Source organism: Notechis scutatus, chromosome 13, assembly GCF_049901735.1.
Source record: "Notechis scutatus isolate UNSWTSFEM ecotype Mainland chromosome 13, rNotScu1.2, whole genome shotgun sequence".
Classification (NCBI taxonomy): domain Eukaryota; kingdom Metazoa; phylum Chordata; class Lepidosauria; order Squamata; family Elapidae; genus Notechis; species Notechis scutatus.
The window spans coordinates 10,417,350-10,433,244 of NC_142021.1; the positions used below are offsets into that span (position 1 = coordinate 10,417,350).

At 45.5% G+C, this 15,895-nt stretch overlaps 1 protein-coding gene across 2 annotated transcripts in view; it reads left to right on the forward strand.

The window, feature by feature from the left end:
* The window catches only part of LOC113425108 (transmembrane protein 132D-like), a 238,981-nt gene that overhangs the window by 200,872 nt on the left and 22,214 nt on the right, over nucleotides 1-15,895 (forward strand). For both annotated transcript variants that reach the window (XM_026687092.2, XM_087942976.1), the window contains one exon: nucleotides 4,743-4,886. In XM_026687092.2, the coding sequence (XP_026542877.2) occupies nucleotides 4,743-4,886 (144 nt within the window). The remainder of the gene's footprint in view (nucleotides 1-4,742; nucleotides 4,887-15,895) is intronic.

The window sequence follows — 15,895 nt, forward strand, 5'->3', positions numbered from 1 at the left end:
TCTTCCCCATTTCCCCCTCTTTTCTTTCTTTCTCTTTGGGAAATTAGCAATGTCCTAGATTTTTTTTTTTTTTTTTTTAAATTCATTTACACCCTGGGAAGTGACCTATAAATCTCCGTGGAAGCTCTCTTAAGTATTCTGCATTGTGTCTTGCAAATGAAATAATTTCTAAAGGTATTTTCCCTTGGGAGGGATCCTGGAATCCAATCAACCTTAGAAGACTGGCTGGGAAAGCTGTTTTTTTTTCTTTTTGCAAAGATTCCTCTTGCTGTTTAATCTTGGCTGAGAGCTTGTCATTTCTCTTCTCCCAAGCTGAGAGGGGAGAATTTCTTTTTTATTATTATTATTATTATAAACTTTATTAAAGATTAAAAAGAAAAATGTGTACATTACATAGAATACAACATTTCATAACAAACGAAATCAGTATACAAATACATAACAAATAGACATAAAAACATACATGTTTCTAATCAACTAAGACGGTGTGATCTTTTATTGAAAACAATTTTACTAATATTCATTTCCTATTTTGGGTAAATGCTCTTCATCTAACCACTTCATTTTTCAGATTCTTATCTTTTAATTCCCTGGGTTTTTTTTTTATCCTTGATCCACTTGTGCCATTTTTCCCCAAGCTGTATTATATCTTGAGTCTTCCTTATCCCTAGCTTTTTGTGTAAATACGTCCATTTCAGCGCAGTCAAAAGCTTTCTGAATAATCAAATTATTTGTTGGCATTGGGTCACCCTTCCAGCATTGTGCCAACGCAATTCTTGCTGCAGTAATTATATGGAGAATTAAATATTTCATTTCTTTTGCGTAGTCCGAAAGGGGAGAATTTCAAACGCATGGGCTAATTAAAGAGAGATTTATGTGTCATGCATCCCCTTACAGAATACAGCTCACCTTATGACCAAAATTGAACCCCAACATTTCTTCTGTTGAGTCAGATGTTGGTTAAATGAGTTTTGCCCCCATTTGATGACCTTTCTCACCACCGTTGTTAAGTGAATCACTACAGTTGATCAGTTGGTAACCCGGCTGTTAAGTGAGTCTGGCTTCCTCCCATCGAGTTTGCTTGTCAGAAGGTCGCAAAAGGGGAGCAATGTGCCTCCCGGGACACAGCAACTGACATAAGTACATGCCAGTTGCCAGGTGTTATGCCCCTGGTGGAGACTGACTCTGAGGGAAAGGAGGAACTGCCGACAGGGAGTGGAAGTGTGGCTCCGGAGGTTGTGGAGGAGGCTGGGGAAGGGCAGTCAAAGCAGTCAGAGGAGGCTGGGCAGTCAGAGGAGGACCCAGGCCCACCCCCTCTCCATCCTATGGCACGCAGGGGGGAGAGGATATGGGAGACGTGTTCTACTCGGAAGGAGAGGGCCTTGATCCTCTTCATGGGCTGCAGCTGTGACAACTGAATAAGAGGACGGCCATGAATACAGGTGAGTGCTGGAAACAAAGCATGGAAATATCTCTAGTTTATGGTTCCTCTCTGAGTTTGGTGTCCTCCCCAGTGTGTGTTCAGTTATCTGTGGACATCCTCCATCCCTTATCTTGCCTGGTTTGTGTTGCTTTTTTTCCTTCTTCTTGTAACTGTTTGTGTGGGAGTTTTTTTGTTTTCCATCAAGAATATTCGGAGCTTGGAAGCAAAGTGAAGGAATAAAAGGGGCTTCACCTGTTTTCTGTGACTGTGTTTGTTTTGTATCCCACCCTGGGTCATCACACCAAGCACCTGAATTTTGATCATGTGGTCATGGAGATACTGCAAAGGTTATAACTGTGAAACTGTGAATGTCACTTTTTTCAATGCCATTGTAACTTTGAATGGATGCTAAATGAAATGTAGCAAGTCCAGGACTGCCTATAATTGGGATTTCTGTTTGAAAACCATGATTGTTGATTCTCTTTGGACACCCCCTTTAATAAGGATTCAAACAAACTGGAATAGATCCAAATGGATTAGTCAGGCATCTGGCAGGATGTCCAACGAAGAGAAGGGAACAACCAGATTTCTGTAATAAACAGAGGTTCAAAAAGAGTGGTGTGGTGGCCTAGAGGTGAGGCTCTTGCCTCACAATCAGGGGACTAGGTAGAGGCAGATATTTCTCTCTCTGGGCGCAATGAGAATATATCTGCTGAACAAAACTCCGTATTGGTGACAGGAAGGGCATCCGGCACACTGCTTGCTCCATTCAGTTGCACAGACTCCACCCCACAAGGGATTGTGGGGCCATTAAAAGGAGATGAGGATGATTAAGCAGAAGTTCAAACTGGGTTTGAGTCTGCTTTCATGAAACTAGCTTGGTTAATCCTTTCTCTTCCCTTTCTTCCTTCTTCCATTCCCCTTCTACCTTTCTCTTCCCCATCTTCCCTTCTCTTCTCTTTTCTTCTATTCTCTCTCTCTCTTTTAGGGGGGGAGGGGGGGAATGCACCATGAAAACTTGGCAAAGTTTCGTCTTGTTTCATAGTGGCGTTGTAGGCACCTGTCCTAGTATTAAAGATGCAATAAAGTCAAAGTCAATTTCAATTTCACCCATAGCCACTTCTAGTACTGATGGCCTAGTTTGGATAATGAAATGTCTGCAAGAAAACAACCAAGCTCAGAGTGCAGCAAGGACCGCACAGTCGATGACCTCCTCCTCCTCCTCCTCCTCCTCCTTTCCATAAACCCCTCTCCTTCTAGTTCTGATTAGGTCATGTAGTTGGATAATAAAACATCTGCAAGAAAACAACCAAGCTCAGAGAGCACCCTGGACCCCTCATTTCAACCCTGACATACAAATATTCTCCTTTATTGGTACCTTGAGTTCTTCCTATCTCAGTTTACAAAAGCCAAAAATTGAAAACTTAAAATTAAGGGTGTGACGTTTCCTAACAATCTCTTTCCAGGTTACACTACAACCTAAACTCTAGTGTGCATAATAAGCACCTCTTCTTTAATCTTGGGAAAAGTTGCAAAGAATTCCAAAATGCATCACAAACCTCTAATCCTGACCACAACGTTGTAAAAACAGTTCTCTCAGGGTACAAATAACCAAACCATCCAGTGGTGGGATTCAAATTGTTTTACCACCGGTTCAGTGGGTATGGCTTGGTGGGCATGGCTTGGTGGGCGTGCTTTGCCTAACACAGGTGTGCAGCTTTCCCCACACCACCTGAGACCTGCCGTGCCAATCAGCTGACGGGATAAAGAAGAAAAAAGGCACAGGGGTGGGTGAGAGAGCCGATCCTGCGCTTTTCTCTTCTTTTTCCTCTCAGATGATTGTCGGAGGATTTTTTTCCTCCTCAGATGATCGTTGGCTTTTTTTACTACCAGTTCAGGTGAACCGGTCCAAACCGGTAGCATATACTACCACTGTTCTGACCCAAACCTGGTTCCAAGAGAGCAAACACGAGACAAAGGCAGCAGCACAACCTTTTAATGTTTCATCTATGAATCCTGTTTCTTCACAGATAAAAGGCTGCTTCCAACTAATTAGCTCCGACAAGAAAGAGCCTTGCCAAGTTTTTGCAAGGCTGCCAAAAACAACAGATAAAAAATATGTTACAACACAAGAGTCTTCAAATACCAGCTTAATATACTGGAATGTCCACGAGGCTGGAGTTTCAAAACGTCTTTGCCTTCTGCAAAGTACGTTCGTTTCACAGCTGGCTTTTATCTTCTTGAAGAAGGGGCAATTACCATGCAGCCTTACTCCTGAGTTGCCTGTGCTGTTGCAGCTGCTCTTTCCTGCAAGCAATCCTGCACACACGTGCACTTGGCACAGGCTCCCCGGGAACCTCCTCATCACTGCTGCCAGCCCCCACAATCGCTGAAGGCAGCAGTTCACTTCCTAATGGTCTTGGCCCCTCATCTGAGCCCTCGCTCTTCTCAGCTGTCCGCACCTGCTGCCGGCTAACCACAACAACCACTGAAACCATCATGCAACACCCAGATAGGTCCTTCTGATGTCTGTACACATTGAACTCAGTTTTGGACTTTTTAATGCATTCGTTTGCATCCAGTTTATTTTGAGGACTTTCTTGCCATTTAATTCAGCAAATCTCGGCATGTTTACTTAGAGGTAAAGCCTGTCACAATTCTGGGAATAAAGCAAATCGCAGAAAAGGCAACCTGAGCTGAAAAGGAAAAAGGGTTTGCTTTGTATCTCTCTGAAAGCAACAGCTTGCTTTTGAAGTAGTATAAAGGATCCCTGTTCCTTTAAAGTATCACAGCTTTCTCTCTGTGTCATGTTAGGTTAGAAAAACTGATAGATACGGATGCAAGGTATGAAAAGTCAACTACCTCCTTCCCAACCTTTTATGTCATGTTCCCTTCTACAAGTAAAATCAGGTCAAACTTGAAAAACCATGAAGTGAAAACTATTTAGATGAGCAATTAAGGACTTCGAGGGTGAATTGGGCAGGGGTGGGATTCAATTTTTTTTAGCAAGGGGCTCTCTGCCCTAATGACTGGCTGGGTGGGTGTCACTGGGCAGTCATGTGACTGGGTGGGCGTGGCCAACTCGACGTCTCTTCTTTGCCCTAACTACCTAAAAACAGATACTGTATATACCAAAAAGTTGCTTATTAATTCATGCATTTAATACTTAAATAAAAGACTGGGTGAAACCAGGCTTAATAGCAATGATTGTGAGAGGGATCTTGGAGTCTTGGTGGAGTTTCTGGTGAGTTACGTGATTCTTGGTGACGTATAAAAAGGATGAGGGTCAACTTTCCATTGATAACATTTTGTCTTTCAGGAAGCTGAGATCTTAAACACCGCCATCCTTACTGGGAAGACGGTGGCTGTCCCCGTTAAAGTGGTCTCGGTGGAAGAAGATGGAACCGTGACGGATCTTGTAGAGTCCGTGGAGTGCAGGTCTTCAGACGAAGATGTGATTAAGGTAGGTGTTTGCCCTGACGAGTTGTTAAAATCAATCTGTATCAACCTCTGGTCCTCTTATCAAGGTAGGTATGTTTAAGGCTAGCCCTCGTGATCTCATCATGGTGTCAGTGTTCCAAGTAATGCACCCATGGAAGGCAGAACTCATGGAAGGCAGGTAGGTGTCCCCAAAGGACAATGTATTGCAGGGTTGTCAAACTCAATTGCATTGAGGGCCTCATCAGGGTTGTGTTTCACCTTGGGAGGGAGGGGGGCATGTGGGCATGGCCAGGTGGGCATGACCAGCTTGACATCACTCGTGTCAGGGGGCACTCTGCTAGTGAAAATGGGCTCCCGAGCTCCGTTTTCAGCTGCAACAGCCTCCTGCAACCCTTTGTCAGTGAAAACAGAGCTCAGGTGGGCTACACATGGCCCCCCTGAGCTCCATTTTCGCTGGCAGAGGCACCATGGGCCAGTCCTTCGCTGTTTTCAGGGCAGTCCTGCGGGCCAGATCTAAGCCCCCTGGGGGCTGGATCCGGCCCACGGGCCTTGAGTTTGACAGCCCTGATTTATTGGATACATCATATTGGCACAATTGGTGAAAACCGACTCTGAAAGTTCCCGCGGTTTTCACCTAGTTAAAAAGTGAATGTTCCCACTTCCTTCCCCCCCACCAGGTCATTGGTCACATGGTCCAATAGAGGTGCTGACAGGTTGCTTGGTTACTCAACTCCTCCTTTTCCCAGCCACCTGTTCAAATGACCTTGGTTCCCACAAGAAAACGTTATATTTTGACGGCAAAGCCAAGCTATCTAATTTTACTCTCCCCTTTCTCCCCACCTCTGCCTTGTGGCAACCATAAAGCCTCAAAGATGGTCTCAGCCAGGTTTGCTTCAGGATTGACATATAATTTGTGGGAAGGCAAATCCAGGTTGAAATGTTAATAAAGTTTGCCTCCCTCTTAAAAGTCATACTTGGTTGATCTTAGTTGCCCCCTGCCCAGGAAATAGAAAGGTATCCTTATCTTTTTCTCGGTATTGACTTATTTTGGTGACCTCTTGGTCTTTCCTCCAAAGGGCATCCTTCCTTCTTGTCATCCCATTTGTGTCCAACAGGGCCCCGATAAGGGTTCAAGGAACACCTAGGTGTAAACAGGAAGGCCTTTCTCTTGATCAGCTCCAGTGGCCCAGACGTGGAGTTCTCAGCCTCACAATCAGGAGGCTGTGAGTTCGATCCTAGTCAGAGGCTAATATTTGGAATAGACTCCCTCCTGCTCGAGCAGGGGGTTGGACTAGATGACCTCCAAGGTGTCTTCTCTGTTATTCTATAAGAGGATGGAGAACTTGAAGGTTCAACTCAAAAACAGATCTTGAGCTGCTCCTTCCTTGGGGCTGTGAAGTGAGGTGGCTCCCCATGAGGCTTAGCCCATGCCAGAGCTTCCGAAAGAAGATTGAGTAGTTCGTCTCAGGTGTTCTTTGAGTATCCCTCTCCTCACAGAGATCCAAGTGTTGAGCCTCAAGCACCTGAAGGACCCCATTAACTGTCACTTATTGCTATTTACTCTGGGCTGAAGAGCGTGCGCCACACTTTGCCTCTGGAGCTTTCAACAGTCTTGACTGAAGAACATCTTGAGAGCTTCTTATCCTTTTCTGATGGGTTGATTGATAAATAATAAGAGAGCCTCTTCAACCCGTATCCAGAGTGCCTTGCTCTTTCCTCCTCCGTATGCCCCTAGGAGACTGTGATTTATCTGGGACATTCTAGTTCTTTTTCTCTGGTTTGAGAAGAAGCACCCGGGTCTGTCAAGGGCTAATAGCCTGGTGGGTTGGTTCCAGGGGTGGGGCTTCAAACATTTTTAGCAACGGGTTCTCTGTCTCGTTGCTGGGTGGGCGTGGCCATGGTGGGTGTGGCCTAGCTGGCCTCCTGCACCACAACCAGGAGGGGGGTTGTTTTGGGGCTCCCTGGGCTCCGGAGGTTTTCATCGAGCCTCCGGGAGGGTGAAAACGGCTTCCGTGGACTCCGGAGGCTGGAAACGGGCCCATTTCCGGCCTTCCCAAACTCCTGGGAGGCCCGTTTTTCACCCTCCCCGAGCCTCCGCGCACGCCCTGCACTTACCTGCATCCAAAATGGGCCGTGTGGGGACTCCTTGGGAGGGGAAGGGAGGGGTTGGCGGGGCCAGCCAGGAGTGGGATTTGGGGGTTCTCCAAACTGCACAGAATCTTAACTAGGGGGCTCCCCCGAACCCCTGCGAACCCCCAGCAGCCCAGCCCTCTTTTCCCCTCTTCTGGACACCCACTCTGTGCCTGACAAGCCATTTATTGTGTGGAGAAAATCTAGGAGCATTGCAAGCAATCAGAGATGGAAGAAAGTATGATCCCCCCGTCTTCATTAGCTTGACCTGTTCAGGCTCATTTAGGCATCTCTGGGAACTGAAGGCCGGAGCTCTTCTCTAATGGCCTTTTTGGCAGCATTGTCAGTCGGCCGTCGTCTCTGGACATCTCACCAAATTGGAGGTTTCTGAAGCTTGGTGGCTGCCACTGGAGTTGTTTGGAGCTTTTGATGAAGCCAAAATGCTTTCCAGAAACAGCCAATTAGCAATCCTGAGAAAGGGGGGGGGGGAAATCAGCTTAGATCTCAGGAGCCAGCAAGGAAAGAGAGGTGGCGGAAAGGACCAGGCAGTCCACCTCCTGTGAAATAGACAGATTTCAGAAACTTCCCAGCCTCCTGGAAGAACAATGGAAGAGTCGGCTGTGGGGAAAGATCAAGAGAAGATCAAGGGGATGTGGTGACTCAGTGGCTAAGACGCTGAGCTTGTCGATCAGAAAGGTCGGCAGTTCGGCAGTTCAAATCCCAGCTCCACATAATGGAGTGAGCTCCCGTTACTCGTCCCCAGTTTCTGCCAACCTAGCAGTTCGAAAGCACGTAAAAATGCAAGTAGCAAAATAGGGACCCCTTTGGTGGGAAGGTAACAGCATTCTGTGTGTCTTCGGCATGTGGTTCTGCCGGCCACATGACCACGGAGACGTCTTCGGATAGCGCTGGCTCTTCGGCTTTGTGACGGAGATGAGCACCGCCCCCTAGAGCCAGAAATGACTAGCACGTATGTGCAAGGGGAACCATTTTTACCTTTACCAAGCGAAGATTAGTTGGGTCGTTTTCCCAAAAGACATCTCCATTCCCCTCAAGGTACTGTCGGCCTGAAGGTACTGTTGGTACTGCATCCATTTAGACATTGATGTACGGCCACAAGGGGGACCAGAATTTGCATGGCTAATCAGGGTGGCCATTAAGGGAATCTCATCTACAAAGGAAGGTTCGGAGGTAACTTTTAGGAACCCAGAGGTACTGTAAGAGGGCAGCATATTTCAAAGTAGAGAAGACCAGGGGTGGGATTCTGGCCGGTTTGGACTGGTTCCGGCAAATCCCTAGCTCCAAAGATCAGCTGGGAGTGAACTGGTTTGCTCCAACGATTATGTGGGCCCACCCACGCAATACTGCACTGTACTGACTTTTATCGTCCCAGCTGATCATTGCGGAAGAACAGATTGCCGTTCCTCAGCTGTGTGGCTCCCCCAAAGTAACATAGCAGGTAAGGATTTCTGCATTGCTGTTCACGTGCGTGCAGGATCACCGAACCGGTTGTTATACCAGCAACGTCTCACCCCTGGAGAAGTCTTGGTTCTTTAAATCTTCTCATTTCAGAACATGACCTTAAGCTGAGCCAGAATGGTCAGGGGGAAAAAAAAACACAGGGCAAGGAAGTCCCTGAGATAACCCAAGAAGTATCTTCCTGGTCAGCATGAATACATCCTTGAAGAGCAATATTTGCCAAAAAGTCAACGTAGTGAGATCAAGTCTTAACTTCTGCTTCCTGATTGAGGTTGACCCTTGCAATTCTATTTCAGTGGAAGCTCTGAACATTTTATTTACACTCCCTCCAACCAACTTCTATTTTCTGAACATCCTCGCAGTCTCAGTTCTTGGCTGTGATTGTCAAAGGACTGTCTGCCACCTGCTCTACGAAGTCTACATTATTTATAGAGCTTGGTTCTGTCAACTCTAAGCTCTCTTGCCAAGGCTACTATATCTGGGCTACAATTGTCCAGCAAACCACTAGAGGCCAGCAAAGAGTTGAAGAAAGTTCTGAATCTCTATGGAGATTTTCAGTCATTCAGGTCATGGTTGTCCCAAAGGTGCTTTTTTTCAGGAGGCAGCTAGACTTTCTGGTTTTTCCTTGAAGACATTTTGCTTCTCCTCCAAGAAGCTTTTTCAGCTCTGACTGGATGGTGGGGAATGGAAGGATTTATATTCCTTGCAGACAGCTGGTCGTTTGCATCCTTTTGGAGGGTCATTGAGGCCACTTGGAGGTTTGTGTCCTCAGGGTCACCTGAGTGGTACAAAAGGGTGTGGAGCCTTCTTGGAAATGCTGAAAGGACTGTTGTATGGCTCCACATCCATTTGCATTACTCAGGTGACCCTGAGGACACAGATAAACCTCCAAGTGGCCTCAACAACCCTCTCAAAGGATGCAAATGACCAGCAGTTTGCAAGGAGTATAAACCCTTCCATTCTCCACCATCCAGTCAGAGCTGAAGAAGCTTCTCAGATGAAAAGCGAAATGTCTTCAAAGAAAAATCAGAAAGTCCAACTGCCTCTTGAAAAAGCACCTTTGGGACAACCATGACCTGAATGACTGAGAATCTCCATAGACGTGGCTGGACTTAGTTACAGTGATGAGGGATGCACCATTAGAAGTCTTGAAGGACCAAGTTAGGGACATATCCTTTTGAAGAAAATTTACTGACATGGTCAACTGATTTGATGGCACATAGTACAAATCCTTCTGGATTTCAGGATTGGAGATCCATGCTTCAAGGGTGAACAAAGTCAAATATTAAGCAGGTAGGACCCCAAAGCTGAGGTCTCAGTCCACACCTTTCTTCCATACTGACCCATAATTACCCTGTGAGATCAAGGAAGGGAGTGATACGAACACTAGCAGCCAAGCCCTACACATTGAACAAGACCCAAAGAATGTCAGTCCTACCCATGAAGTCAACTTCGCCTCTTCTTCTTAGGTCACTAGATGACCACTCTGGCAAGGGATTCTTTCTTAAAAGTGCAGGTAATCCTCTACTTATAACAATTCACTTCAAAGTTACCATGGCACTGAAAAAAAGTGACTTATGGCCAGTAGTGGGATTCATATTTTTTTTACTGCCAGTTCTGTGGGCATGGCTTGGAAGGCAGGGTGTGGCTTGGTGGGCATGGCAGGGGAAGGATATACTGCAAAATTTCCATTCTCTCCCCACCCCATTAACCTGCTTTCCAGCTCCGTTCTCCTGTGCAGGGCAACCAAAGAAGACCCAGCCAATCAGCTGGGACTCAATGGGAGGCAGAGAAGAGATGGGGGCGGGGCCAGTTAGAGGCGATATTTGCCAGTTCTCTGAACTACTCAAAATTTCCGCTACCGGGTCTCCAGAACCAGTCAGAACCGGCTGAATACCCACCTCTGCTTGTGACTCTTTTTTCAGACATACCAGTACAACGTGATTTACCGTCAGATGCTTGTCAACTGATTCACATTTGTGACGGTTTCAGTGTCCCAGGGGCCACGTGATCCCCTTTGGCCACCTTCTGACAAGCGAAGTCAGACGGGGAAGCCGGATTCACTTCGAAGCCGAATTACTAAGTTATCAACTGCAGCAATCTCCTTAACAAAACGTGGCCAGAGAAATAGTAAAATGGGAGTTAAAAAGTCACTTAACTAACTTCTCCCTTAGCAACATAAAAGTTGGGTTCAATGGTGGCTGCACGTTGAGGACTCCCTGTATCACTGCCCTCCTCTTCAAACAGGATTTGATGACATGGTCCCTTCCTCCAGGCCTTCTCCTCTGCCCCCTGTATCCGTGGGATGACATGCAACTGTCGTAGAATAAACCGGGGAGTTGGATGGCCCTCGCGCTTTGCTATTCTCCTTTCCCCCCACTTCTTCTCTCTCATTTGTTCAGTAAAATCAGATAGCATGCTCCCCAAAAGGGGTGTTTAGTATTCATACAATTTTAAACAGGCTTTATCTAGTCTGAGTAGCGCTGTCTGTGCTTTGTTCAGCCCAAGGGATTCCTCAACAGACAAGGAGGAGATTATCGTCTGCTCTCCTTCCCTCTCCCCCCCTTCTTCTTCTAACACCTTCAGCTCCTGAATTTCACATCTGGTATTAAATCCCATCTCCCTTTCATGATATATCTTCATGTCAACGCTCCCTTCTATAACAACGTTCTTTCCTCCTCTCTTCCAATTTCCTCTATTATTCATATTTTATCCAGTAATAACATCTGGGTAGATGAGGCAGGGACTGCCACTTCATATTTATGAACTCAAACACACCGGGTCCTTATTAGTGAATGTTTATGGAAGTCCATGAACAATAATGCAAGAGTGAGAAGTAGAGAGGGTTGATTTTTCTTTCGCTCAGAGTTTTTTCTTCTAAGAGTCAACTCAGCAGGAGGGGACTAGCCGACATGGAGACAAATCTGGTTGGTGAACAACGAGGCAGGGATAGCCTTTACTCGGGGGAATGCTCGGTTTCGCAACAACAACAATAGGCATCTTAAAGACAACCCAACGGTTGGAAAAGAAACAACAAAGCAAGACTCATCACCTGCATTCGGAAAACTTGATTCAGATTAACAGAGTTGGAAGGGACCTTGTAGGTCATATAGTCTAACCCCCGCCCAAGCAGGAGACCCTATACCATTTCTGACAGATGGCAGTCCAGCCTCTTCTTGAAAGCTTCCAGTGATAAAGCTCCCACAACTTCCAAAGGCAACTTCTGTTCCATGGGTTGATTGTTCTCCCTGTCAGAAAATTTCTCCTTATTTCCAGGTTGAATTTCTCCTTGTTCAGTTTCCATCCATTATTCCTTGTCTGGCCTTCGGGTGCTTTGGAAGATAGTTTGACCCCCCACCTCCATTGTGTGGCAGCCCCTCAAATATTGGAAAACTGCTCTCATGTTGCCCCTGGTCCTTCTCTTCCCTAGACTAGCCAGGCCCAGTTCCTGCAACCAGGCAGGATAGCAGTCTTCCAATATTTGAGGAGCTGCCACAGAGAAGAGGGGGTGAAGCTATTTTCCAAGGCACCCAAAGGCCAGGCAAGGAATAATGGATGGAAACTGAACAAGGAGAGATTCAACCTGGAAATAAGGAGGAATTTTCTGACAGTGAGAACAACCAACCAATGGAACACAAGTTGCCTTCAGGAGTTTTGAGAGCTTCATCAGTTGAGCTTTTCAAGAAGAGACTGGACTGCCATCTGTCAGAAATGGGTAGGGTCTCCTGCTTGGGTGGGGGAGTTGGACTAGATGACCAACTAGATGGTTAATCCTTTAGGATTAAAATTGACTGACTGGATCTTGCATTCAAGGGAACCTCAAGAGTCTCGCAATTTGAAAGCATCAATTCTTCGGCCTTCCTTACAGTCCAGCTCTCATGGCCATAATCTACTTACTTACTTAGCCAACATTTGATGTCATGGGAGTGCTTTCACACTTCCCATTCAATGTTCTGGCGAGCAGATCTACGACCACTCTTTCTAATCAATAGCCACAATAGTCCAGAATATTTATCTCTTTTTAGATCTTCTTCAATCTCTTGAAGAGTAGCCAAAGTTTGCTCTAATGCTAAGTTCTTTGGCATTTAATATGATGTTCTGTTTAGATGTGTATCTTTCTGTATTAGATCTTTCTTCTATTTTTAATGTGCGTGTTTAAGTATTTTTAGCCTCCCTCTGCAAAGAAAGAAGAAGGAAAATGATTTTAAAGAATGGATGGAAAACTTTCAGGGCAATCATTGACCATTGAACAGGAGGAAGGGAAGAATACAATTGTCACTGAAGAAAAAAGAAGGCATTTTTTCAATTTTCTTTTTCTGAAACTGGACAAAACTCAGTTGCTTTTCCTTCCCTTGGAGTATCAACAATTTCAGGAGTGGAACTCATCAAGCAAGGATCTGAATGTCCTTGCTCAACAGAGAACATAGAATAACAAAACATAGTAACACCGGTTGAATCCTACCCCTGGTAATACTATTGCTAAATTTGCGGATGATATAACAGTGGTGGGACTCATCTCTAGGTGGGATGAGTCTGCCTACCGAGATGAGGTGGACCAGTTGCTTTCGTGGTGTGGAGACAATAACTTGGTCCTCAACACCAATAAGACCAAGGAGCTTATAGTGGACTATAGGAGGAACAGATCAGACATCTAGCCCTTGCTTATCAATGGAGACTGAGTGGAGCAACTGGGCAGTTTTAAGTTTCTGTGTGTTACCATAAAAGGATCTGACCTGGGGTGCTCACATTGCAGCCCTGGTCAAAAGGGCCCAGCAGATATTGTACTACTTGAGGCTTCTCAGAAAACAACAACTGAATGAGAAACTGCTGGTGACCTTCTACCACTGCACCATGGAGAGTATTTTAACTTACTGCACCTCTATATGGTTTGCCAATTGCACAGTGGCAGATAGGAAAGCACTCCAGAGGGTTAATGCCATTGCCCAGAAGATCATGGGCTGCTCTCTCCCCTCTTTGGAAGAGCTTTATAGCTCCCGCTGCCTTAAGAAAGTTTAAAACATTCTTAAAGATCCATCTCATCCTGGGCACCCATTTTTTGAACTATTACCATCTGGCAGATGGTACAGGATAATAAAAACAAGGACAAATAGGCTGAAAAACAGCTTCTATCCCAGGGCAGTAGCTCTGTTGAATTCTACTGTATAGTGCAGTGTTGGTGCGGTATTGGGGGTTTTCAGTTCAATGTGTGAAGGGTGAAGGATATCTGTTTGTGTTTATTTTCATGGTCATGATGTGCACTGAAGGTGGGGTTTGATTTCATTGTACGAGGTACAATGACAATAAAGTAAACTAAACTAAACAAGAGTTGGAAGGGAGCAAAGTCCATTTACAAATAACACTTTTTTTACATCTTCCCAAAGAGTTTTATGCAAAGTCTTTTTTTATTTAGTTTCAGCCAAATGTCATCTCTTGATGATGTAAGGCTCCGTCTGGCACATCATCCCAAGACTCTAGAAAAATAATATATTGCCACCTTAACTTGTTTGCAAAATGTGCCTCACGCTCTACCCACGCGTCTGTCAAGGAAAAAAGAAAACACAAGGTACACAATTACATGAGCTTTGTGCTTTATTCTTCTAATGAGATGGGTTTTTTTGCCAGGATGGTGAGTGATTGGCTAGGGTTCATCCCAGGTCTCTTTAGAAAGACAACAATTGTCTACTTTGTCCCTATGGAAGATTTAACAAAAAATCTTTTCTCCTGGTGTGGAATACCAACCCAGTGAAATTTAGCCTTTTGCGAGATCCTAAAAACTTTGGTTTTAGCAATAGCACTTAGACTTACATACCACTTCACAGTGCTTTACAACCCTTTCTAATTGGTTTACAGAGTCAGCACATTGTCCCCAACAATCTGGGTCCTCATTTTACTGACCTTGGAAGGATGGAAGGTTGAGTCAACCTTGAGCCGGTCAGGATCAAACTGCTGAAAGTGGGCAGAATTAGCCTGCAATGCTGCATTCTAACCACTGTGCACCATGGAAGGAAGGAAGGAAGGAAGGAAGGAAGGAAGGAAGGAAGGAAGGAAGGAAGGAAGGAAGGAAGGAAGGAAGGAAGGAAGGAAGGAAGGAAGGAGAAAAGGAATAACAATATTACTTAGACTTACATACCACTTCACAGTGCTTTCCAGCCCTTTCTAAGTGATTTACAGAGTCAGCCTCTTGTTCCCAACAATCTGGGTCCTCATTTTACCCACCTTGGAAGGATGGATGACTGAGTCAACCTTAAGCCAGTCAGGATCAATAACCCCTTTTGTAGCCTCCAGTTCTCTTGTAGGGTTGGTGGAGTCCTTCTTTGCATTTTTGAGGAGGGAACCAAGGAACAAAAACAGTCTGAACTCATGCATGGGTTGGTGGTGTCCATTTAATCTCCCCTTAAAATTCCGAAGGACCCTCCCAACATGAGGACTGGTGACTTGCTTTTGGGACCATGAGTCCAGTGTGGCTGTGAAGCCAAACAACTGTCGCATGTATTCTCTTGGAATCCAAGTCTAACTACTGTAACAAGCAACCTTGAGAAGGAAAATGTCAACTCGTAAATCATTCCTATGCCTGTTTCCGAGTTGCCATAAGAAGGGGGGAAAGGCCTGAGGGAGCAGTGTGGCAGATGAAGGCCAGAAGCACATTCCACACTTATCTTATAAAGATTGTAGCCTAGGCTACTGGATCTTCTGCCCATGAAAATCCTTCATTGGAGAACATGATTAATGACACCCAGCCCGTGAAGATGTTTCATTGGAGAATCTGATTTATGACACACCAAGGGGATGGGGGGGAAACAGGGTCATGGGTGATAATACATTACGTGTCTCAGAGTTGGCTTCATATGGGTAAGTGCCGGACATGTTGCTCCTAATAAATCTTCTGGATTCCTTTGAAGCTTGGCTCGAGGATCATATTTAATTAGGGCAATCGTGGGAACCCTGACAGGAAGACTATTTCGGACGTGTTGGCCTCTCTTGTAGAACTTAGTTGAAGGCGGCAGCTGAGATCAGAACGTTGATAACTGGAGGTGGCTTTGATTATCTGCTCTCCGATGGTTTAGGGATGTATTTTGCTCACACTGATGATTGTTATCTGGAATTTGCCAGCTGCTTTTACATGTGGCTCAAAGTCCTGTTCTTCCTCATCAGCCACATCGACTGCTTTTGCAACAGCCTGTCTCCCACATGCTTCAAAGCCACGAAAGTCCCCGTTCCTAAGGCTAGAAATAGACTCAATCAACATAATTGCCCATAATAAGTTAGCAACCCTCTCAACTCGAGCTGTACGGACGGGACGCAGCCGTGATATTCCCGCAAACTGCCAGTGAAGCCCTATTTCTCTTTCCCCCTCAGATGTTTGGCTTCCAAATAGGTTGGACATCAATAGTGGGGGAAATGTACTGTTCATAAAAATGCAAG